This window comes from Vanacampus margaritifer, chromosome 2 (assembly GCF_051991255.1).
Source record: "Vanacampus margaritifer isolate UIUO_Vmar chromosome 2, RoL_Vmar_1.0, whole genome shotgun sequence".
In the NCBI taxonomy this organism is placed as follows: domain Eukaryota; kingdom Metazoa; phylum Chordata; class Actinopteri; order Syngnathiformes; family Syngnathidae; genus Vanacampus; species Vanacampus margaritifer.
In genome coordinates this window covers 18331445-18357121 of record NC_135433.1, presented here as the reverse complement: position 1 = coordinate 18357121, position 25677 = coordinate 18331445, and the positions used below count along the sequence as shown (strand labels likewise).

General features: G+C 39.9%; 2 protein-coding genes across 2 annotated transcripts in view; both read right to left on the bottom strand.

The window, feature by feature from the left end:
• Positions 1 to 40: 40 nt before the first annotated feature.
• On the bottom strand, positions 41 to 18530 carry LOC144043462 (cytochrome P450 2K1-like). Its single transcript, XM_077557119.1, has 10 exons — positions 18388 to 18530; positions 16035 to 16376; positions 15810 to 15972; positions 6956 to 7105; positions 5966 to 6126; positions 4875 to 5054; positions 4534 to 4675; positions 2195 to 2379; positions 1677 to 1818; positions 41 to 413 (listed from the first exon to the last, which is right to left on the bottom strand). The coding sequence occupies exons 2-10, from the start codon at positions 16248 to 16250 to the stop codon at positions 226 to 228; spliced, it is 1527 nt and encodes a 508-aa protein (XP_077413245.1). The 5' UTR covers positions 16251 to 16376; positions 18388 to 18530; the 3' UTR covers positions 41 to 225.
• A 3279-nt stretch (positions 18531 to 21809) lies between these two features.
• abca3b (ATP-binding cassette, sub-family A (ABC1), member 3b) overlaps positions 21810 to 25677 on the bottom strand; it is a 44708-nt gene continuing 40840 nt past the window's right edge. Inside the window, exon 31 of the mRNA XM_077557111.1 lies at positions 21810 to 24760. Coding sequence (XP_077413237.1) covers positions 24629 to 24760 — 132 coding nt within the window. The 3' untranslated portion in view covers positions 21810 to 24628. The remainder of the gene's footprint in view (positions 24761 to 25677) is intronic.

Sequence of the window (25677 nt, the reverse complement as noted above, 5' to 3'; positions counted from 1 at the left end):
CAAACAAACTGATTTGCTGAAGAAGAATAAAAGCATGAAATGATTTGTTTGCAATTTATTTATGATAATATCTACAGTATTTCGAATGCATAATTTAATGACAAGAAATGGCATACAGAATTATAGATGTGACACATTGTTCCTCATTCAGGTGAGTACTGTAATTACAAAAAAGGTACATAAGGTAATTTGCATTCAAGGAACATTGTGAACAGTAGTTGTGCATTACTGGCGCCTGATGGCACACAGCTGGTGGGGCATGGGATTGAGGGTGAAACCCACCAAGGGCTTCAAATCCAGCTGGTCCTCGGAAATTCCGGGCGGAGGAGTGAACCGGAAGTGCTGGACAAGAGATGTGAAGAAGAGGAAGAGTTCCGTCCGGGCCAGACCCTCACCCAGACAAATTCTGCGACCTGCAACATTACACAACTGTAATTTTCCTTGTAGGGCTTTATTTATATGCTGGTGAATGTATGTCCAGTATGCGTTGCTTGATGTCCGTATGTTGTGAAGAATTAAATACTTTAATCTTATACAATTTATCTCCTTGCCTTTCATTGGATAACTGTGGTGTTTCTAAAAACCACTACTAGTGTAAAGCGAAAAATGTGTGAGGGCTATCATAGCCACCCGATGTTCATTCCAAGGCGAATTAGCCTACATCAAGTTCTCTTAACATAGCGTATCTTATAAATCCATGACTTAACTCAACAATCGGCTTGTGATAAATTTAATTTTAAGCGTAAACTTTTCAACATAACAAACGCACAAATGCGCCGCTATCTAACTTCAGGCAAAAGTTAGCTTTACGCTGTTAGCGAGCTTCAGGCGAAAGTTAGCTATGGGCTGCTAGCGAGCTTCAAGCTAAAGTTAGCTTTGTTGTGCCAACGTTAATTCATGATCTCATGTGTGTCAGCTACTGCTACATTGTGAACATGCAGGGATTTTTGGCTGAGCAGTAAGTGTAATAATGCGTTGTCTGTCATACTTAATATTGCACACACACACACACACACACACAGCAATTGCTTGAGAGAAAAGCTTAAGTAAATGGTGAGTCAAATATTCATTTTAACAATTTATATTAGTTTAACATTTTTTTCCACTTTTGTTAACAAGAGTATGAAAACCTAGAATTTTTTTATTGTACATTTAGAACAGATCTAAAATTTGTGATTAATCTTGAGTTAACTCGTGAAGTCATGCAATTAATTACGATTAAAAAATTTCAGCGCTTGACGCTCCTAATTTTTATTAATCTTGTCTTTTTATAAATCGCGTCAGGCGATTAAAATCTTTAATTGTAATTAATCGCATGCCTTTAATAGTTAACTCACAATTAATCATAAATTTTATATCTGTTCTAAATGTGCAATAAAAATGTTTTTTCTAGGTTTTAATACTTTTGTTAATAAAAGTGGAAAAAATGTTAAACTAATAGAAATAGTTCAAATGAATTTTTGACGTCAATAGCCGTCAATGGCAATGAATGAGTTAAATAAAAAATAATTATTTTTATTATACAAATTGTGACTAAACCCTTTAGGAGGTTTTAGTGACTAAAAGTGGACTAAAATGAGACAGACACACTGAGACGACTAAAATCGTGACTACGACCAATAATCATTTTCAACTAAAATGGCCGCCAAATCAACACAGGTTGGGACTGGTTGTACCTGCAGAGAAGGGCAAAAAGGCATCCCTCTTGACAAAGTTACCCTCCTTATTCAGGAAGTGGGAAGGGTTGAAAGTGTTTGGAGTCTCCCATTCACTCTCATCGTAGAGGACAGACGAAAGCAGAGGAATCACAATGGTGCCCTGTGTGTGAGGAATAGACCAATAAGCTCAAGAGTACATGCATGTGTAGGACACTGCTCAAACGGGGCCAGATCATGTCATTTTTCGCAGACTACAAACTACAGAAATCAATGGCCGAAACGCAAAACCTCCTTTTTGCAGCATTTTCTAATTGATAGATTTCACCTTGACAAATTGCATTCTGCAAAAAAATAAAAATAAATTAAAAAACGAAATGCACTGTTTTCATGTGTTGCTACCGTTTGCTTGGGTTTATAGCTACCATAATCAATGCTAGTTTCATTAGCCTGTCTATGGCATTTCCTATTATGTGTTAGCATGAAGATATAGTACCATAAAAACCGCTGGTGAGCAAGCAAAACAGCAATTAAGTGACCTTTTTGATGAAATAACCCTGGAAAGTAATATCCTCGCTGGTTTGGTGCATAATGGCCATGGGGGTGATGTTGGCGAATCTCTGAATCTCGTGGATGACGGCATTGGTGTACGGAAGGTTCTTGCGGTCCTCGACATCAATCAGGCGGCTCGCCACCTCCCGACTCAGCTCCTCGTGGACGCGCTCTAGAAACAAACACATCCGTCTCTCGCATATTCATAAAGAGATCACAGGTTAAGTTGGAAACAATGAATCAATAAAAAACGATAATTGAAATTTCATTATTGATTTGTTGTGTCGCTTGATTATTACACAGTTTTGTAGTAATAATATATATAATTTTTTTTTAACTCATTCACTGCCATTGACAGCTATAGACGTCAAAAATGCATTTTATTATTAGTTTTCCATTTTTTCCCCATTTTTGTTAACAAGAGTATGAAAACATATAAATTATTTTTTTGTACATTTAGAACAGATATAAAATTTGTGATTAATAGTGAGTTAACTAGTGAAGTCATACGACTAATTACAATTACAAATTGTAATCGCCTGATGCCCCTAATTATGGGACTGCTGAGCGAAGCAAGCAGGCACATATTACTATCCTACCCTAGAAAATGGGTTTATTGTTGCGTTTCTTTATTATTCCACAGATTTTTCCGCAAAAATGCGGCCCGTACCGTAGATTGCACCGGGACAAATGAGGTATCAAACGATGCAGCTCGATCTGACTCGCTGCGGCATTATTTTTCTAAGAATTCCGAGTTACCATGGCGACGCTATTCCCCCAAAACTCCCCCAAAAAAGTCCCATTGATATGAATGGGAAAAGGAAAGACAAAATCACACATCAAGCACCTTTTTCCAAGACACGCTGCGCGCGCATACGTTAACCGACTGATATGAATTTTAGCTCATTTTGTAGCAATTTTTCCCATCTTTAGCTCAGTGTCCAAAAAAAATTTAAGGAATGAAAGCTCTCCTCTCTGTGCGGGTTCAAAGACAGTGAGCAAACGGGAGACAAATAGCACACACATTCCATTGATATTGTATAAGAGACGCACACCTCGAACAAAAGCCTCTCACGACTTAACGGTTGAAGATGCAGATTCCAGAAATGGCTCGTTAGAACGGCAAGGGTTTGGGGAAGGCGAGCATGTTCTCATTTTCTTAATCGGATGAAAAATGACCAAATTAGAGCAGGTTGAAAACTTTAGATTTATAAGAAAAGAAGAGAATAAGTCGCCAAAATTAACATGGAAAAGATAGGCGAGAAAGTCCGATTTCTCCTCGCTTAAAGTGAAAATAAAGGTACTAAATGACACCTTAGCCAAATAAAAGTGGGTTTGTCTGAAAGCAGACCCTTGTGACTACAAAATGTGAGAATTTGATGTCTAGTGAGCAAAGATTGTGGCCATGGTGACAAGTTGAAGTGAAACTTTTGGAAATAGATTTTTTGGTTCCCGCCACTCTGGGGCTAATTGCTCCACTCTGGCACACACAATACACAGCAATGTTAAAAGGCTATTTGTTTCCCTTTCGCTCACTGTCTTTGAACCTGCACAGGGGGGAGAGCTTTCATTCCTTCATTTTTTTTTGACACTGAGCTAAAGATGGGAAAAATTGCTACAAAATGAGCTAAAATTCATATCGATCGGTTAACGTATGCGCGCGCAGCGTGTCTTGGAAAAAGGTACTTGATGTGTGATTTTGTCTTTCCTTTTCCCATTCATTTCAATAGGACTTTTTTGGGGGAGTTTTTGGGGAATAGCGTCGCCATGGTAACTCGGAATTCTTAGAAAAATAATGCCGCAGCGAGTCAGATCGAGCCGCATCGTTTGATACCTCATTTGTGCCGGTGCGATCTACGGTACGGGCCGCATTTTTGCGGAAAATAATAAATGCTTTTTCCCATTTTCTAGGATAGTAGTATGTGCCTGCTTGCTCCGCACAGCAGTCCCATAATTAGGGGCGTCAGGCGATTACAATTTTTGATCGTAATCAATCGCATGACTTCACTAGTTAACTCACGATTAATCACATATTCTATATCTGTTCTAATACAATTAAAAAAAATTCTAGGTTTTCATACTCTTGTTAACAAAAGTGGGAAAAAATGTTAAACTAATAGAAATAGTTCAAATGAATTTTTGATATCTATAGCCATCAATGGCAGTGAATGAGTTACTAAGAAAAATATATACTTAAACTTTTTTCATCTTATCTTCGATTAACTGACCCATTTTTATGTCTGAGAAAAAAGCACACGCAAGCACAGATTGGAACCCAGAGCCTATTAAACCAACCACTCCCGCTGTGTGCTGCCGGCGTGCCTACCTTGTATTTGTGGATATTTAGCCATGAGCAGCAAGGCCCATCGCAGCGTGGTGGCGGTGGTGTCGGTGCCTGCAGCAAAGAGGTTGGCCACCACGAAATTCATGTTTTGCTCGTTGAAGTGGCCCTGCTCAACACATGCTTCCTACAGACAGTGGACACATGTTTAAGACCTTGGAGTGGGTTACAAACAGCATGCAATGAATGACTTTGCTAGGCATCGCTGTACTATAAATCTCATTGAATTGTTTTATACTAATAGGGTGGTGTTAAAAAAAAACTTTACTAGTGTGGCAGCATCGGTTCATGACAAGAGAACTCCCCCGCCCCACTAAGTCATGCACCTCTTGTTTTTGCTTGCGGACAAAGAAGCAGTCAACCAGCCCCGTGCACATTTGAGAGTCAAGCTTCTCCTTCCGTTGCTGCAGAAGCTCTCCTATGGCCTTCATGTTCTTGTCGCGGTTGCTGAGAACCATCTGCCGATGCTTGATCCAACGGAAGAACCAGGGGAACATGTTGTAGAGCTGCCACACAAACAAAATGGAAATTACCACCTCCAGTAAATATTGTCAGTATATTGTCTATGTAAATGAAAACAGTGGTTCAAAATATTGATATTTTCAGATTGCTTACAACGCTTACAAAAAGATAACTTCAAATGTGTACGGAAAAAGATAAGGGCAGGGAAGAGAAAAAAAAGGGTTGGCAGGATTCTCAATTAATTAATTCTGACTGAATTATGACTTTAAAGTCGGAATTCTGATTTTAACCACAGAATTCTGACTTTAAATTGAGAATTCTGACTTTAATCTCATAATTCTGACTTTAAAATGAGAATTCTGACTTTAATCTCATAATTCTGACTTTGTGATGTAGCGCTTGTCAGGGAAAGTCAGAAAGTCAGAATTTTGAGATTAAAGTCAGAATTCTGACTTTAAAGTCAAATTTATGAGAATAAAGTGAAAATTCTGACTTTAAAGTTCATTTGTTTATGAGATTAAAGTCAGAATTCTGACTTTAAAGTCAAATTTATGACTTTAAAGTTCATTTGTTTATGAGAATAAAGTGAAAATTCTGACTTTAAAGTTCATTTTTAAGTCAGAATTCTGTGATTAAAATCAGAATTCCGACTTTAAAGTCATAATTCTGAAAATAAAGTGAAAATTCTGACTTTAAAGACAGATTTCTGAGAATAAGGTCCTGCCAACCTTTTTTTTCCTCTTCACTGGCCCTAACCCTCTCTCGTAATGTGAATATTTACAGAATGTAGGTGTAATTATTTGCACCAAAAAATTGGGAACACTTTTGAACTGTCGTTATGTAAAGTTTATTAGGCCCCAAATTTGGGTGAACGTGGCCCCTGAGCTCAAACGAATTTGGAGCCCTGACTTAGAACAGCAGGACGGGAGCAAAAAAATGCACATATGTAGCTCACCTGTATCTGCAACGAACCCGACAAGCGAATGCTCTCGTTGGCTCGTTGCACCATGGCCGTGAAGCGAGGATCGCTGTATTCGAACCTGTTCCCGTACACGATGGAACAGATGATGTTGGATGTCGCGCAACTCAGCGGAGATGTTGTATCGAACGGTTGCCCTGAAGGAAACGCTGATTGAAATCCAAGTTGCTAACATAAAAATAAATAAATAATCCACAGGAAATACCATATAGTGAATTAAAACACGCCTGCATGACCGAGACCGTGGCTATTTGGACTTCTGCTCCTTCATCAGTTTCAATCTTTTTGAGAGAATTAAGGATAACTGTTTTCCATGTGAGAAAACCAGTCGCTTGGATTTGTTTGCATTCAAAACTCGTTTTAGTTGAGTTAAATGAGACTGCACCACACCAAAAACAGACTCTCAAAAGTTCAAAGCTTGTTCAATTGCAGTAGGGGAACAATATATGACTAATCTCATCTGTGAAATGCTCCGCTAGATACCACAAGATGGCGGCCAAGCACTTAAAATGGAGCGGATCAGAAGCAACAACGACATAGTCCCAGCATGTACACGCATGAGGCAACACATTCGGGACTTCATAGCTGCGAGCTAATCTCAAATCACCAATGTACTTTTTGTGAAAAGAAATCCAATCATGGAAGAAATCTACATTTTTTATATATGAGGAGCATTTGTGGGGTTTTTTTTTTTAAAAACTTTTTTTATTTTTATAACAGTTCCTCGTTTTTTTTTGTCTTGTGTATGGCTAATTTGATTTGCTGACTTGTCAATGGTAGTTTTGGTCTTGCATATTATTCCATAATATTTACTTTTGGACATGTTTGACCGCATAAGACCGTGTACTGTACGTAACATACCCTATTAAATGAAACATTACATTAAAGTTTTCCAGTTTGAGAACAGTGCTAGACATAAAGCGATAAAATTAGAACGGAGGTCAAGGACAAAATTGGATTGCTCACCTTTATGACTCTCGAAAATTGGAATGAGATGGCTGCACTCCTCTAAGACTTTGTCCTGCGCAAGTTTTTTGCCCATACCGAAGTCTCGCAGAGTGCTGAGGGCAAAACGTCTCAGTTCTTTCCAGGAATCCCCATTGGCAAAAATAATGCCTGTGAAAGATATGTTTTTTATTATATACAGGTGTAAAAAGTTAGTACTGTAGATAGATTTTTTGGGGGTTAATGTTTTTGTTAAGATTAATTCGATTTTGTTGATAATTCCTTGTGGTTAACATTGTGCTTTAAAGAAAAAGTGTCAAATTTAGTTCATGCACAGTTTGGTCTTTTTTTCTTTCTTTTTTTAAATGTATTGCAGATATTTTTGTTAAAATGAAAATGTTACCAAGAAAAACAGTTCTTAAAGACTAGTGAAACCTCGATTTAACAGACCTGGAACCAACTGAGCCTGAACTCAATGGACAAAAAATTGATAAAACTCTGTACAGCACAAGTCTGTTGTGTTTCTCTCTTGTCATAGACAGACTTTACAGTAGACTAGAGCGGGCTAAAAAGCACGTCAACGTGGTAGCCATATTGGCAGGGGCGACTTTTCCCATTATTATTAAAACAATGTAGCCTATGGAGCGACATGGCAGCCATGTTAGCAGGGAAGAGAGTCCCTTCAAATGTAAGGAGCATAGACATTAGCTTAGCATCTCCGACCTATTCACATCTGTGGTTGCTGTTTTTACCAAAGCCAGTAGTGTCAATATCATCCCCACCAGCATCAACATGGCAAGTTGGAATAAACTTTTCCAACAAGTTTCAAGCTTTTTCTTTTCTTTAAAATTCTCTCTTTTTTTTTTTACATTAACTCATTCACTGCCATTGACAGCTGTAGACTTATAAAAAAAAAATGCATTTGAACTATTTCGATTAGTTTGACAATTTTTTTTCATTTTTGTTAACAAGAGTATGAAAACCTAGATTTGTTTTTGTACATTTAAAACAGATTTAAAATTTGTGATTAATCGTGAGTTAACTAGTGAAGTCAAGCGATTAATTATGATTACAAATTTTAATCGCCTGATGCCCCTAATATGTAATAATCTTTTCTTTTTTAATAAAAAAATAATAAAAATTAAAACAATTTTTTTTTTCAATAATCTTTTTGGTTTAAAAGAAAGAAAAGATTATTAAAAATTAGGAGCGCCAGGCAATTACAATTTTTAATCGTAATTAATCGCATGACTTGTTGGGTCTGATATTACAGATCCCCTTAGTTACCGACCGTGCACAAAGGAAAAAGTAGGCAGAAGCTGCTTGTTTGTCTTAATGCAACCGCGGCTGGGAGAGGAGAGGAGACGCGAGACCTTAACTCACGCTCGGCTCCGTCCGACTCTCTCTCCTCCCCCGGCCACCTCGTCGCTTTTATTACAGTTAAGTTTCAGTTTCGTTTCATACAAAACATGGTTAAGTTTCTGTTTTCATACGTCATGGAAAAACACAGAACAGTTTGAGAAAGTTGAGCGGCGCCTCTAAACGACAGTTGATAATATAAAAACATAAAAATATATACAGGATATTCTTTAAAATACACATAATGTTAAGACTACTGTTTTAAGCAACTTCACATTCCCTCCTGTTGTGTGTTTGTCCAAACAATGTCTGAAAAAGGGTCATCTTCTCCTTTGTTCTTCTTCTTTTTGACAAGAATCAGGGGGTAATCCCTTATCTGAGTTCGGTGACCTTTTTGCAGTGACTCTGGTGGATCCACGTCTCTCTCTCAGCGATTTTGAGAGCGGTGGGTGTGGTCAGGAGAACAACGAATGGGCCGTCCCAGCGTGGGCTCGACCATGTTTTCCTTTTTATCACCTTCACCAACACCAGGTCACCCGGGGTCACCGTTTCCTGTGCAGGAGGAAGAGAAGTAGAGGGCAGATCATTTGCTCTTGACACAGTCCGTTCTTTAAACAAGTCACATAACCATTTAGTCAGTGGATCTGCCTCTCCTGTTTTGTCTGACCATGGCTGATTTTCCCATAAGGGGAGCACAAAGGGTCTGCCTGTTACTGCCTCAAAGGGCGTGATCCCTTGTGGGTTTGGCGTTATTCTCATGTAAGTTTTTACTAGAGATAAACACTCAGGCCATGGTTTTTTGGTTTCTTCCATGGTCTTTTTGAGTCTTAGTTTAATAGTACCGTTGGTCCGTTCAACTAAGCCTGCGCTCTGTGGATGATATGCACAATGATTTTTTAGGGTGATCCCTAAATGGATGGCCATATTGTCAACGATGGTATTTACAAAATGGCTACCGTTATCACTCCACAAGACTCGTGGAATGCCATGTTCTGGTATTATGTGTTTACAAATAGCTTTAGCTACTGTGAGGGCGTTTGGATGTTTTGAAGGAACAAGTTCAACCCATTTAGTTAGTGAGTCTACTAACACTAAACAGTACTTGTGCTGACCACTTCTGTGTAGTTCAATAAAGTCCATGTGTAAAACTTCAAATGGGTAGGAGCCCACTGGGCATTTCCCTCTCTGTGGTCTTAAGTTTCCCTGAGCATTGTGACGACAACACACCATACATGACCTACAAAAAGTTTTAAAATAGGTTTGTAAGCCCTGTGGTATTGTCATTGTCTGTTCTACCATAGATATCATCCCTCCTGTTGAGACATGGGACTTCCCATGACTCAATGTGGCTACTGCGTGGAACAGACTGCGGGGGATGACTGGTCGGTCTTCTTTGTGGTAGAGGCCTTCTGGGGTGAGTTCAATGTTCATCATTTTCCATAGTGTTTTTTCTTTGTCTGGAGCGTTGTTTTGCATGTCAATTAGTACTTATTTTGGAATGTTGTTGTGTTGTTGTGTTTCTTTGTGGTTGGCGAGCATGACGATCTTTGTTTTGTCTTGGCCTGCTTGCTTGGCTGCCAAATCTGCTTTTGCATTTCCTACAGAAACGGCGTCTTTTGCTGAGGTGTGAGCTTTGCATTTGCATACCGCTATTTTGGAGGGTAGCAGTACAGCGGCCAAAAGGTCAGTGAGTAATTTGGCGTGTTGAACAGGTTTTCCTGTTGATGTTTTCATTCCTCGTCGAGCCCACATGGCGGCAAAGATGTGCAATGTCGAGTGGGCATATTGGCTGTCGGTCCAAATTGTTACTGCTTTGTCTTTGAATAATTTACATGCTTCTGTTAGCGCGATGAGTTCTGCTGCTTGTGCTGACAGATTTCCTATTAATCGTCCGCTCTTCAGTGTCTTTTGTTGTGTGACCACTGCATAGCCTGTGTTGGTGTTGCCTAGTTCATCTTTGCTTGAGGAACCATCTACAAACACTGCTTCTCCTTCTTGTAAGGGTGTGTCTAACAAATCTCTTCTTGGTTTGCAGATTTCCTCGGTGGCTTCTGTGCAACTGTGTGGTGTCCCATCTGTCTCCACTGGGAGGAGACTTGCAGGATTGAGAGTGCTGCATCTCTTGATGGTAAGATGGGGTTGGGACAACAGTACAACTGTTAGGCCAAGATGTCTTGCTGGTGAGAGAAATGACATCTTTGTTTGAGTCAAAAGAACATCTACTGAGTGTGTTACTAGTAGAGTGGTGGGATGGAACAACACCAATTCGGCGGATGCTTGGACAGCCATTGCTGCGGCACACACTGCTTGGACACACTGGGGCAGGGCTCTGGCGACAGCATCAAGTTTCTTTGAGTAGTAGGCCACTGGTCGCATTTGTGTACCATGTTGGAGTAGGACGGATGTCATGAATCCGTCTTTGCAGTCCACTGTTTGGGTAAACAGTTTCTTGTAGTCGGGTAGGCCCAAGGGGCCTGTGCTTGTGATGGTCTGTTTTATCTGATTGAACTTCTCATTAGCTTTTTTCGTCCATGTGATGGGATCGGCCAGGGCGATGTCTTCTTGGTAAATTAAATCCACCAGTGGTTGCGTTATTTCGGCGAAATCCAGAACCCATAGACGGCAAAAGTTCACTAGGCCTAGGAAGGCCATCATCTGTCTTTTGGTCTTTGGTTTGGGGGCATCAAGGATAGCTTGTTTCCGATCAGAGGTTAGTTTTCTTCCTTCTGCCGATATGATGTGACCTAAGAAAACTACTTCGGTCTGAGTCCACTGTAGTTTGGTCAGTGAGGCTTTGTTTCCTGTCTTTGCCAGGTGTTGACACAGTTTCACTGCTTCTTCTTGATTTTCTTCTCTGGTTGGACTGGCGATGAGAATGTCACCTACGTAAATCAAGATTTGAGTGGTTTCACTGTGTTCATGGAGGCTCAGACAGTTGTTGATTTCTTGAGAGAAAATGGTGGGGCTCTCTGCATAGCCTTGGGGTAGTCTCGTATAGGTGTACTTCTTTTGATTAAAGGTGAAACCAAACCAATGACGGGCAGACTCGTGCAATGGGATGGAAAAGAAGGCGTTGCTTAGATCAATTACTGTGAACCATTTCTGTTGTGGCTTCAGCGCATTGAGTAGAGTGTGGGGGTCGGGGACGCAGGGGGCTCTCTGTTTTACTGCCTGATTTACGGCTCTTAAGTCGTGGACCATTCGCCAGGTCGTGGTGTCTGCTTTCTTTACTGCAAAGATTGGAGTGTTACAAGTTACCTTGGGGGCTTCTATGAGCACTCCAGCTTTTACCATGTTCATGATTACTGGTGTGATTCCTTCTTTGGCATCAGGTTTGAGTGGGTATTGATTGATTCGTGGGCGATAGTTTGTTCTTGGTTCAATTGTTACTTCTGTGGCTGTGGTCATTAGGCCCACATCGGTTTTTGACGCTGACCACAGCTGAGGTGGTATTTGATCCATGGCGTCTTTTAGTGCCAGGATCGTGGTTTCCTCCGGATGCCATGTACTTAGGTGGGTGCTGGGGACAAATGTTGTCACCCAGTTTAGTTTTTTCCTCCAGACCACGTTTCCTGATGACATGATGCGTTTAAATCTTCCATCCTGACATGGAGTCCACGGGAGTCGTTGTTCGGACCATGTTACATCTCTTATTTTTGATCCTATGTCTTTCCATCTCCAGCCTGTTGGTTTTGCCAGTGAAATGTGGAAGGGAATGCCAAAGCCTTCATATGTGGTTAATGCATATATGTAATCTGGAAAGATTACTGTGGCTGCCATCCATCCTGCCTGTTCGTCCCAAATTAGGTCCTTTATTTGGGCCCGCATGGTTGTCAATCGGGACCATTGATCAAAGAAGTCTCTGTCCTCTTTGTTCGGGGCGAAGCGGATGGTGGAGTGAAGTGGGTACGTGGTTTGGGGCACCCAATTTGAATTTGGTAGGATTTGTTCTGGCATCTGTTGCAGATTGTTTGTTACTGATGTTGGACCTTTTTGGATCGGATCCAGACTGTAGAATGGGCGTGGTTTGTCTTTTTCTTCTAGTACTAACATCTGCATTGGTGTTTCTTGTCCTCTTTTTGTCACGACCATGCTGGAGCCTTCGACCATTAATACAAGGCTCATGGCTTTTATCAAATCTCGTCCGATGAGGTTTTCAGGACAACGAGGCACGTAAACGAAAGTTTGATCTGGGTATTCTGTTCCGTCTTCATCAATAATGGTCAGTGGTTCGGTAAAGTAATGGATGGCTGGTCTACCTCCCACTCCTATGACCATTATTGTGCTTTTTGACAATTTGACACCTGTTGGTAGATCAGTGATCACGGAGGATTGTGCTCCTGAATCCACAATGAATTTCAATGTTGTAGTAAATGGCCCTAAGCCTAGTTTTCTTACTGCTGGGTCAATAGAGGACATCTGGCTAAACAGGACTGTCAGGTCAAGCACCTCGACGATCGTTCTGGTGTCATCAGGGTTTTCATCACTTGACCTTTCCTGCTCGCGCCATTCGGTTGGATCCCAGTGGTCAGATTTTGGGGTCTCAATTTTTTGTTTGGAGCGGCAATCTCGGGCGAAGTGGCCGTACTTGCCACAATTGTAGCACACATCCTGTCTGGTGGCTGTTCGGCCTCTTCCTCTTCCGCGTCCACGTCCTCTACCCCGATTGGGTTGGTTTTGGTAGTAAATTGGTCCAGAAGGTGGAGGAGAGGCATGTTGAAAAAATGTGTGCATGGCATTGAAGACTGATGATTGCGCTTTTTGTCTTTTTAGGTCTTCAGCGTGTGAGGCCCAAGCTACGAGATCATTCACCGGGGCAGTTCTCCAGGTGTGGTAATGTTTCTTGATAAAATTGACTGTACCGTCCACTAGTCCATCCAGGAATGTTGCCCGCAGTAATGTTTGGTATGTGCTTTGTGCCTCAGTGCTTTCTTCGATGCCACCATGTAGTTTCAGTACGTCTTGGAGGCGGTCCACATATTTTTGTGCGCTTTCTTCAGGTTCTTGGCGGCATTGGCGGACTTTAGTTAAATCAGGTGGTTTCTTGAACACTGCGATGGCTCTTTCTAAAAGAGTATTTAGGGCGTTGTCTAGTTCTTGGCCTGGTTGGTAGACTTGGCCTCGTTGGTTGGCTGGAGCAAAGGCTCCTTGGAATCTTCCGACTCGATGTCCTGCGGTCAGACGTAGGACACTTAGTAATTCATTGCCATTGAGGTGATAGGATCCATGTAGTTCTCTAATTGCAGCTGCCCATTTTTCAACGTTATCTTCAATGGGAGGAACTGATGCGCATGCGGCTACTTTTTCTTCTTCGGTCCATGGGCGATAGAGCAGCAAGGTCTGTGGATGAGCGGGTTGACCAGGGTTTGGCATTCCATAAGCTGGGTTGGCTACAGCTACCATGGGATATGCTGCCACCTGCTGGATGTCTGGGTATAATTTTGTTGTTGCAGCCAGGACGTCTGCTGTTGGTTTGTTTGATCTTGTACGGCTTCCAATAGGAGGGGAGGCTCCGTCCCCAAAACTCGTGGAGGTGGAGTTTGGGGAGGAGGTAGACGGGGTAGGCGGTTCCCGCTGTTGGTTGACGTTTACTTCCTCTTCTGGATCATTTTGCTGTCGCACTTCAGCCGGTGCATTTCCGTTGTCTCTTCGTCTGGCGCCGGTTTCTTCCGTTGGTCTTATCTTCATCTGGTACATTTTTCTTTCTGTCTTTTCCTTTTTTCTTTTTTTACTTTCCAAAATGCTTTCTGCCCTCATTTTACACTGTTTTATCCACACTTCAACAGCACGTAGTTGTGCTTCCAATTTTTCTACATTCTTTCCCTTTTTAATCTTCTTTGCTCTTTTCTCCACTAAACTTTTCTTAACTTCCTCTTTGTTCCTGACATCTCTCAAAGACGGGTTAAAATCATACTTGGTCACCCAGGATTCCAGATACTTGCACGCATTAGCGTCAAAGCTTGCAATAAACTTAACATCCTGGTGTTGTTCTATTTCTTTTCTCAATGACTGGCCCATTGTTTCTACTCCGGAGCGGGCAGCAGTTACTCCCTTTTCCTTATCACAAACACATAAATAAAAGATAAATCTTAGTTATATTGAACACAGATATTTTGGTAAACAATGAGTGGGGAGGTGTAAATTATTACGTATTTACGGCAACGTTTAATTTCCTCTACCCGGGCACCCGAAAACTACACTTTTATTTAACAAGTTAAAAACTAGTCAATAAAAGTATTTTGGATCTCATCTAATAAAACCGTGATCCCTTTGATGCCCGGATCATATATACCATGGGTTTTTCTTCTTCACGGGCCAACGCCCAAGCGCTTTGCTTTTACTCCCCACTTTTCTATTTTTCTGTTACTTCTTCAGTATATTTAGTGTTCCTTTTTCAAACTTTTGTGTAAATCGTGATAATTAAACAGCATAATACCTGTTAGTCCTCGGTGCCGGTCTGGTTCGCAAGACCCGGTGTCCGGGCGAACGGCCGGGGCCGGAGCGACGAGACCCGTCACGCAAGGGGAGACGCTGTCGACAGATTCTCGGTGTCCTCAGTTCGGCGGCGGTCGTCCGTCCAGATGCAGGTCCCAGGTTTCGACACCAGTTAAATGTTGGGTCTGATATTACAGATCCCCTTAGTTACCGACCGTGCACAAAGGAAAAAGGAGGCAGAAGCTGCTTGTTTGTCTTAATGCAAGGAGAGGAGAGGAGACGCGAGACCTTAACTCACGCTCGGCTCCATCCGACTCTCTCTCCTCCCCCGGCCACCTCGTCGCTTTTATTACAGTTAAGTTTCAGTTTCGTTTCATACAAAACATGGTTAAGTTTCTGTTTTCATACGCCATGGAAAAACACAGAACAGTTTGAGAAAGTTGAGCGGCGCCTCTAAACGACAGTTGATAATATAAAAACATAAAAATATATACAGGATATTCTTTAAAATACACATAATGTTAAGACTACTGTTTTAAGCAACTTCACTAGTTAACTCACGATTAATCACACATTTTATATCTGTTCTTATACAATAAAAAAAATCAAGGTTTTCATAATCTTGTTTACAAAAGTGGGAAAAATGTTTAAACTAATAGAAATAGTTTGAATGAATTTTTGACGTCTATAGCCGTCAATGGCAGTGAATGAGTTAATTGACAATAATTTTCTACAGTACTGGGCATTTAGGCTATGAAAAAAAGCACAAAACAATTTTGCATTGTGTTTTTTTGCATTTTGTATCGGGTGTTTTAAGGTCCACAAAAAAGTACTTTGATGTAACAATTGGCTTTAATGCACAAGCCGTTCCCAACTAGTCCATCAAAGCGAGGTTCCAATGTATGTATATTGAATTTGAAAGTTAGTTCAGTACTCATTCTTTCATGTACTACTAGATGGAACCCACATACCACTCGTGCAGTCCTTCTCAAATCTGCAGGGATGTGATGCATACCACATTTGGAGAATAAGGAATAAAATGTGCAAAAAGAAATAAATACGCTAAAACGACTTGTCCTACCATGACCCTGACTGTTATCGTGAAAAATGGGGCTGATATAGCGCTCCCCAAACTCCACAGCGTGGCCAACCAGTGCCTCTTTGACTGCCTTGTATCCAGCAAGGACCACCACTTTGTTGGTGCCCATGTAGACGGTGAAGACCGAGCCGTAACGTTTTGCAAGCTACAAGAAGAAGAGAGACTTAGTTACACAATAGCTAGGCGAGCAGGGAGTCGCACATTTACCTCACACAGGGCTCTGTCAAGCCAATGGAGATCCAGGTGCAGCAGGTTGCCAAGCAACGGCAAAGGCCTCGGTCCCGGGGGCTCCTTCGTGGAGTCCTGAGGTGAGTTGAAGCGTTTCGAAGCGAAAGCCACGAGGAACAGCGCGGCGACGCACGCCAGAATCGGCGTCGCGCTGGATGAAATCAAGGTGGCTGAAGCGTCTTCCAAAGGAGACATGTTGCTTTGAGGAGGGGACTCAGGTGTTTGTGACTCTCATCAGGGTTGTCTTGAGGGCTACGGCAAGCAAGCCACGCCCACTTTGGCTCAGAAGAGGAGCAGTTGTGAACATTTACAGGTGAAGAACTGGTTTGACAAGGTACAAAGGTACATTTGAAATTAGTGGAATGAAAACAACAGCAGCTTTTGCTTTTAACTACAAACATCAAAAGGATAATACAATATAGAATACAAAGAGAATTTGCCTAACTTTAACAATACTTTTTTTCTTTTAACTAGCTAGCTCCTAAATTGAAATTAGCAGAAAATAAACGTTTAATAATAAAATTACAATGTTCCCCTAGATCCAATAACAAATATACAAAAAAGGGTTAAATAAAACAAACAACAACAACAACCACTTTTTACAATTACTACATTGTAGCCATTCACTTATCGCAGAATGAAGTTAAATAAATAAAATACAATTAAATAAAAACAATTCATTACACATGTCCTCTTAAATCTAGAAACAATATACAAATGGTTACAAAATGCGGCCTCTTTTTTTTTTTAAACCTATTAACATTTTATAGGTTAGCCATTTACTAATTAAAGAAGAAAATACGATTAAAAAATACAATTGAACAAAAATGAGGCTTGAATTTTCTTTTTTCATTGTGGAGCAGTTTTGCAAATCGATTACTTTATTTGAGGAGCAACTTTCAAATTTTGTGGAGCATTTTTTTGTGTGCTGCGAGTTACTCCCAGGGACTTAAAGCAAAGTTTTTCTTAAAAAAATAAATGAATAACAATAAAGTATATATGACGATATAATGAACTAACAATTTTAAGAGTTTTTATTTCTTAAATTTTCATTACAACAGCAAAATGTATTTTCTTGTCTATCAGCAAAGCTAAACTGAGTTTTTTTTTTTCAAGTTCAGGTCTACTGCACTTTTCCCCAATCTTTTTTAAACTGAGAGCTACTTCTTAAAAGTACTGATTAATGTGAAAAGCTAGCAGTTTGATGCATACAATGCTTCTGAAATAGAAAATTTGCTCAAATTAACTTGAATAATGTTAAGTTTTTATTAATAATAAGTGAAGACACTGATCATATTGATTTCTTGCAATTAGGAAACAGAAAAATATCAATATGCTACACTTTATTTCTATAAATTGGTGGCGGTGCCAGTGTTTATATTTTCAAACCATCGCTTTTTTTGAACTTTATTTTTAAACTTTATTTTATTTATTTTTTAAAGACAAACACATACAATTTTTGCAGCGTCACAGATGGAGTATGTACAGAGAATACACAGTGACAACAATATCAAATTGTTCAATTCAGATTTTATAAAACAGTCCCATTTTCTCAAGTATTTTGATCCTTTGTAGTCCAAGCATGAAAGTCATCATCTACATCAAGTTCATAGTTCTGACTTGTAATATTAGTGAAAGTAGTGCCTGCCGAAACCAGAACTTAGTGAATACCAAAAATATTTGATAACTACAGCCCGAAAAGTAACATTGATTTCAACTCAGAAGCAAACAACATGAGCCGATACATTGAGTTTTCTTTATGACAATAAGGAAACCCGCTGGATTGCAATCACGGGGGTCAATCACGCTGCACTTTGCCACAGACATGTTACGCAAGCAGTGATTTATTGACATGTTGCAAACTTTTGACCCCAGGTATGCGCTTCCAAGCCACAAATATTTTTGGAGATGCACAGATCGACCTTTAGTGGTGCTTAAGGACCTGTTCTTTTGCTCTAGATTGAGATATTTGTACATTGTTTCTTTTAATAGAATCGGTTAGATGATTTACATTTATCGATACATTTTACGGTAGAATGTTTTATGAATATTTTTTGGAGGGTTGCGGAGTAACCCCTTTTCAAGTTACAAGCAGTTGTTTGGGTTTCTTCTTCTTCTTCTTTTTTTGCTTTGTGTTTCATGTTCCAGATACTCTTGTTTAAAATAATGCCATTGTCATTAGATTTCTCCAAGTACCAAAGGATTAAAAGAAAACTATTAAAATCAGAACTAGGAATTTTAAGAAAAAAGTCTGGGACTTTATTTGAAAGCCATTACGTCCAGCCCTTGGTCAAACTTTGAATTGTCTAGAAAAACTGACATTTTGGCTCACCTGTAGCTGCGCACTAGTTTATCCGCGTGTGGTTCCAACAGCAGAGACCTCAGCACGTTCTCCACGCAACCCGACACGTACTTCTCAGGTATTCCTCGGAGCCTGGCGTACATGCTCAGGGTTTCTCTGCCCGTCATATGGTCCAACACGGCGTCAAACTGAGGACAATATCCAATGCGCTGTTGCACCTGTGAGACAAGAGACAAATGCCTTCTACTGTATATTCTATATTTAAATTACAGTAATTTCTGGATTATAAGACACTACTTTTGTCACTTGCATTCGACCCTGCGGCTAATACAAAGGTGCGGCTTATCCATCAGATCACAAGGGGGCGCACTATAAAGGGAGCGCAAGAGCGTCAGGAAGAGCAAAACAAACCAAGTGATCCCAAATACAGTAGGAGAGACAGAACAAGAGTGAGACAATTCGCACCCTCATTATGGAAAAGAAAGTAGCGGGAAGACGGTGGGGTAACATTAAAAACACCTGCGGCTTACAGTCGGGTGCGGCTTATACGTGTAGTATTCCCCAAATTTAGCTAGAGCGGCTTATAGTCAGGTGCGCCTTGTAGTCCAGAAATTACTTTATGGTTGAATTTTATGTGCATCAATAAAATGGTCTCAGAATCGTTCATCTATCTAGCTATTTGGTTAGCTACTTATACTGAAAATTCTAAAACTAGCTCAGATGCTACATCTTAATTGTTAAATATTATGGCTAGCTAGTCAGGGGTGTATTCAGAACTGCCCTGTTTGGTCCGCTTTAAACAGACCAGAGTTCGTTTCCCACGCTGATCCGGACCTTTTGTGCAGGTCTGAATACACACAAATGAATGCTGGTGCGAACCAAACAAGCAGACCGAGACCCACTTTTTGAGGTGGTCTCGGCCCGCTTCCAAACGCACTCGGTGCGGGTTGCTTCGCAGTCTGAATAAAAACCACGGCTGATCCGCTCCAACTGCAGGACATATGCGCCTTTTTGGGCTTAACAAGCCACTGTAGCCAAGCATCGCAGGGGGGAAACATTGCCCGGTAGTGAATATTGTGCTAAATTCATTCATAATCATCCGTATGCTGCTGTCAGCGCACGCGCAGCACAACTGCTCCTCCGGTTACTGCACACAATCGACGACGCGTTCCAAAATTTGAAACAGCGTCGCAGAACCTCAGTTGAATGAGCTACTCTTGATGCTCGTAAATATCTTGCATCTAATAACGCCACAAGTATGCAGAGCAGTAATGCAGCACGTCGGAATTTCATGTTTTCCTCTAATTCCGGGTTTGGTTATGCTTTCATCCCTCGTTATTTTTGTCCAATGGGAGCACAGATCGTCACGCGGGTCCATGTGATTACGCAATACAGTCCACTTGCAAAAAGCACAGTGTGAATATGAACCACACCAAACGAAAAATAAAGTCTTAAGGACTTTTCTGGTCTGAATACACCCTGTTACACACATTTGAACTGATCGGTTTATCTTGTTAGCAAATGCTAAAGCTAGTCAAGGTATCTTCCTTGCAAAGTTAAAAATTCAGAGCGAGTTAACTTACATTCTACCTATTTATCTGTCTATTGTTTTGGCTGGCTTGCTGAAGCTAAACCTAGCTCCTTGGCTAGCTTGCTGAAGCTAAAGCTAGCCATGGGTATGATTTTTTTTTAAAACATTGAATAAAAAACTAAATGGTAAAAATCCTTGAGTTATTGAAGCCCCCCTCTATAATTGCCTACAGATGCCACTGGATAGCGACAAAGCACTACTTTGGTCTAAATAAAGCGCCTCAACTCACATCAACATCATTTCTTGGAACCAAGATGCCACTAAATGATAATTTACTTTTAATACTTTGGCCTGTGCCGTGGTTCACTGCATCCCAACTCTTACAATGGACATCCACCTGATTTTAAGACACTTACCTTCTTTATGTCTCTCAAGATGCTGTATCCGTCAATGTAGGCGTCCCCAGAGGTCACGCTCTCATCGCCGGTCAGCATCTTGAAGGTGGTGGTCTTTCCTGCGCCGTTGAAGCCCAGCAGGCCAAAACACTCCCCATTTAAAAACTGGGTTAAACCATCATACATTTGAGATAAGATATCCATGATGAAATAAACGTTCTTGTCACAGGCCACACCAAATAAATCTGACACAAAATTATTCAATTTACCATTGCATTAGGGTGACTTGATCACATAAATAATGCACAGTATTGGAAAAAAAAATGCGCTATGATAGTTGATGAATATGCCTATCATGACATTGCAATATTTACCATGAAGGCTACCAAAATAAATGACTTTTTTTCTTCTTTTTTTTTTAAAAATAAAAATCATTTAATGAAAGAATGAGGAATTAGGATGTGTGGAGGTGGAAAGGGCCATAGAGAAAGTGGGAGGGGGCCAGACTACAAAGTGCTTTGTGAATGAGAAGAAGGACTGACGTGGATGAGCTGGGGAAGGTGCCGCCTGATGTGGTTGGTGTCAAAGATTACTTCAAGGTTATCAATTTGAGGGGTAGGAGACAGGATGGTCTTATTGGTGATGTGGTGGAAGTTATTGGGTGTGTTTGCCGAGGGACTTCGAACCAGGGGTTAACATGCCAGATTTATTGCAGGGCAGGTGAGTTGAAGAAAGTTGGTTTGGTTTTGAATTCAAGATCTGATATCGGTGAAGCTGGAGGACCTTTTGAGATCATATGTTGTAACCGTTCTTTTATTAAAAGGAAAATAAATGAAATACAATCAAATAATGTTTACTTGATTCCTTAAATGTGTTCCCTATTAACTCATTTACTGCCATTGACGGTTATAAACGTAAAAAAAAAAATCATTTTTAACTATTTCTATTAGTTAACTTTTTTTCTACTTTTGTTAACAAGAGTAGGAAAACCTAGATTTTTTTTATTGTACATTTAGAACAGATATAAAAATTTGTGATTAATCGTGAGTTAACTATTGAAGTCATGCGATTAATTACGATCAAAAATTTTAATCGCAGATGAAATCTTCTAATTGTAATTAATCGCATGATTTTTTTCCTAGGTTTTCATACTCTTAACAAAAGTGGGGATTTTTTTTTAACTAATAGAAATAGTTCAAATGAATTTTTGACGTTTATAGCCGTCAGTGGCAGTGAATGAGTTAAGATCATTTATTATTAAAAGGGAATAAACATTTACTAATAAAATAAAAAAGTAAATCACATTTGTCACTACAGATCTGAAAAATATTCCAAATAAAGATAAAAACATTCTATCATTTTACCAATAAGATCAATACATGGGGTGTGATATGATTCAAGGACGGCACATAAATTTAAAGTGGAACAATTTGATTTAATTTGATGCACTCACATCTTAAAATCAAACCCGATTTTCCGATTCCAATCTGTTCTCGTCACACACCTAATGACAGTAAACAACAGCATGTTTGCCTCCATTTGCATAGAGCGTTATTTAATGTAAAAAGGAAGATGACGGTACATACATATTATACAGTCAACAAGATGAGCTCCATACAGTAAAACGATGTCAATATCCCCTTATTAAATATCATACAGCATATTTCACCATCAGCAGTGCAAACCCCCATCATTTCATTTACTATGCACTTTTAATTCAAGTTGTGCATAGAAGCCATGGCGTGTGCAAAATACAATGTGAAAAAAATGCGAGGTTAAATGTGGAATGTCAGACCTTAAGAAAGCTCCGCTAAAAGCATCTCATGCTGCCAACAAGCATGGATTGCTGCTGCTTTTTTTCTTTTTTTGCTCGGTAAATACATTCATCTCATATCTGCCGCGCAGTCGTACACCACAGATGATATTGTACATCAGCGATCAGGATGGAGAGATTACTACTGTTACAATTCCTATGAATAAGGAATACATCTATTTAGTAGTGCAAAGAAAGCTACATAGGAATAGGCTCTGGACGCGGGTTAAAAGAGGAATAAACAGCAGTTGGTCATTCCCCATTAGCGAAAGGCATCTATTCTGGAACGTCTAGGACAAGGTTGTGGTGCTTAAAGAGGAAAAAAGCAGCTTGTCTAGAAGCACATGAACTCTCTATTGTCTCTATTGTAGCCTATCAGACATTGATTTAAAGGGGATAAATCCCGTCTTGTTACATGCACACAAACAGGTAAATTGTTATTATTTTTTTTCCTTGGGGGGTGCCACAGCCATCATGTTGTTTTGAAAGGAGCACACATTGAGAAATAAACAGTGGAACCTGCAAAAGTGGACACCATTTTGCGGCCAATTCCTCCCCCAAAAAGGCTTCAAGATGTTTGCCGACACTCCCAGTTGACGTTTACTCTAATCAAGTTGACTTACATGTTGTATATTTCACTAAACTTTCCCCTATAAAAAAAATCAGCTAGCTTCATGCACCTGCAAACGCATAATGGGAAATGTCTTCAGACGGACTAAAGAAACTTGCACCAATATTGCACTACTCATAAACCTTCAAACAGCTTAAGTTATATCTGAGGCGGCAGCAATACATACAGACAGACAAGAGGAATGCTCACAATCATTATCCATGATTACAGTAGTTTGTGACGAGGCACTGTTAGACATTATTAACATTTAAATTCTTTATTTCATATATTAACCATGTTGAAATGTTTTATAGATGTGTAAAGTAGGTGAAATAGTGTTGAACTCAGTATAATTTGACCTTAACCTAAGCCATACACTTTGTTTAGTCTAAAATTCCTTCTCAGTGTTGCGCACACACATTTTGTTCGTGAGAACAGAATCTGCTTTGAGAGAACACCCACACACACTGACTCTGTTGGCATCATCACTCACGGCCACTCTAAATCTGATTCAACTTGTTTGTGAGATATTGTTTTGAGAAAAAGTACCCGGAGAGTATATTTTGTCTGGAGCTCGGCACAGCTGCAAATCTGTTGTATAACGTGTTTTAAAAAGGCGTTTCACTTTCCAAGCTCGATACTATAAGAAGCCCTTTCTCCCAAGGGAGGGGGCACACGGACACTCTGAAATTCCACCTCATACGTGATGTTCAGTATTCCTGTGACGGGAGAATTCTCTGTTTATTAAATCATCCTTGCAAGATGTTTTTTCTTACAAGAAGTCTGTCTCCAAATTTTTGGAACACGCAAAAGAGGACATTATTTTAGCCTCTTTCAGCACACAATGCCCATCGAATTAAAGCATGAAAACGGGTGCTCAAACAAAAACGAGTTTGCGATTCTTCACAGCACACCAAGCGATAGAGCACCACAAATCTACTGGGCGCTGCAATTTAAAAAAATAAATACATAAAAACACCCTGTATTGGGTATTGAGGTGCGTACTGTATTTTTGTTTTGTTTCGTATTGAACCACAAAAACATGGCGCGATTGTCAAGAAAAAAGAAGACATGCAGGCCTGCATGGTTGTATAATTGAGGGCCATTGAAATACGTTGGGTAATTAGGTAAAAACTAAAATTCTTGAGAAAAGGCTGACAAACCTCCAAAATATTTTACACACACAAAAAAAACGGGGTTGCATCCCCATAAAAAAAAGCACACAAAAAAAAAGACATCCCTGTAAGTTGCATTTTCTGCTCTATGGTTATTACACTTTTCCTCTTTGCCGACTGTCGAAGCCTATTTTGGACCACTTTGGAGGCGTTCCACTTTGGAGGTTCCACAGTACCAGACATGATACAACATTCTGCTTTTGTTGTCAATACCATTCTCTCAGCCAATCAATTCTTAGGCATGCAATACAAAGTTTAAATGCTCTGGCCTTTGACTTTGTTTGTGTACTGTGAACACATCACATGATTTTGCACCGGTCAACTTTCAAAGGCTTGAAACAAAGGCAATAAAACCAAATCAAAAAGAATAACCCTCATTAGTTAGATAAGGCTTTGAGGTGTGCAACAATCATTAACATATAAAACCAGCGGCTTTTTTTTTTTTCCTTAAATCCTTTGAAACATAATCACATTCTAAAATAAAGTTTTAAATAATACACACAGACTCACACAAATGCAGTTGGACGCAACTCGGCAGCAATGAATGACATCATTGCCTTTGATTTGACTAAAAAGATCATAAAAAGGTGTTGCGGCTAAACCACTTCCAAGTCTGTTATGCAACAGTGGTGTAGCGCAATGGCACGGACAACACTGGTCACACATGCGCACGCGCACACACAAGCGCAAAGGTCAGATGGATGTCAGAGGGGCGTCGGGACGGCCGGGCGGGCGTGCGGGCGGGGCTTACTTTCGCCTGCCTTCGTTGCAGTGTTGGAACTGAGCGAAGCTAAGAAAGACCTGCTCCAGTGAGATCTGGCTCACGCAGTAGTCCTCGATGCTGTACTTCTCTTTGGCTGCCTCCAAGGTGCCAAACACCTTCGGAAAACATTCGTAAAGGGTGGGGTTTAAAAACACACCACTACTACCTAAAATAGCGCTTTCTGGGTCGTCAACAAAACCCTACAAAAATCTGTTAGCTTAATGCTAACACAAAACGCAAAACACTAAGAAGGGGATAAAGAAATTAGCATCCTTGGTGTGAGAACTGGTCCTAATTTTTTTTGTACATTATATATATACATATATATATATATATATTATTTTATTTTATTTATTTTTAAATGCCCATGCTGTATGTAAAAAAGAAGTAGACCTGGTGAAAATACATTGCAAATTTTTGATTTTCCATGTACATACGTTACTTTTGATGGGAATGTGATGAATCAAGAAGAATTAATTACAAGGACTGTAATTAATTAGATGAATTGTTTTTATCAAGTCCCACCTCTAATATAAACAGACTAGAGGTGTCAGGCGATTAAATTTTTCAATCACACTCTTGTTAACATAAAAGTGGGAAAAATGTTAAACTAATAGAAATATGGCTGCATCTTTTAGTCATTGATACAGTAATTAATTCATACAAGTGAGTTAACATTAAAAAGATGTACTATACTGTAAAAAAACAAGTGTGATATTGCTTTGTGTTGAAATCATTTTTCTGCCACTAGATGGCATCATTTGATTTGTAAAACGGTGACAGCTCAGTGCATGTTTCTTTTCATATTAAGAGCTATTTAATCGTTAACATGAAGTAATGTGAAATTCTGCACATTTTTAAAATAGTAAAATACAACTTGACCCCAGTCTCCACAAATTTATGCATTATTATTAAAATTATTACTGCTAAATTTTGACATGGACGCGAGTGCTGCGTTGTGACTGGAATTCTCCCTGTACAGTCTTTCCAAGTCAGGGGCGGTCATTAATCGCGCGTAAAGAAAGAAAAGAAA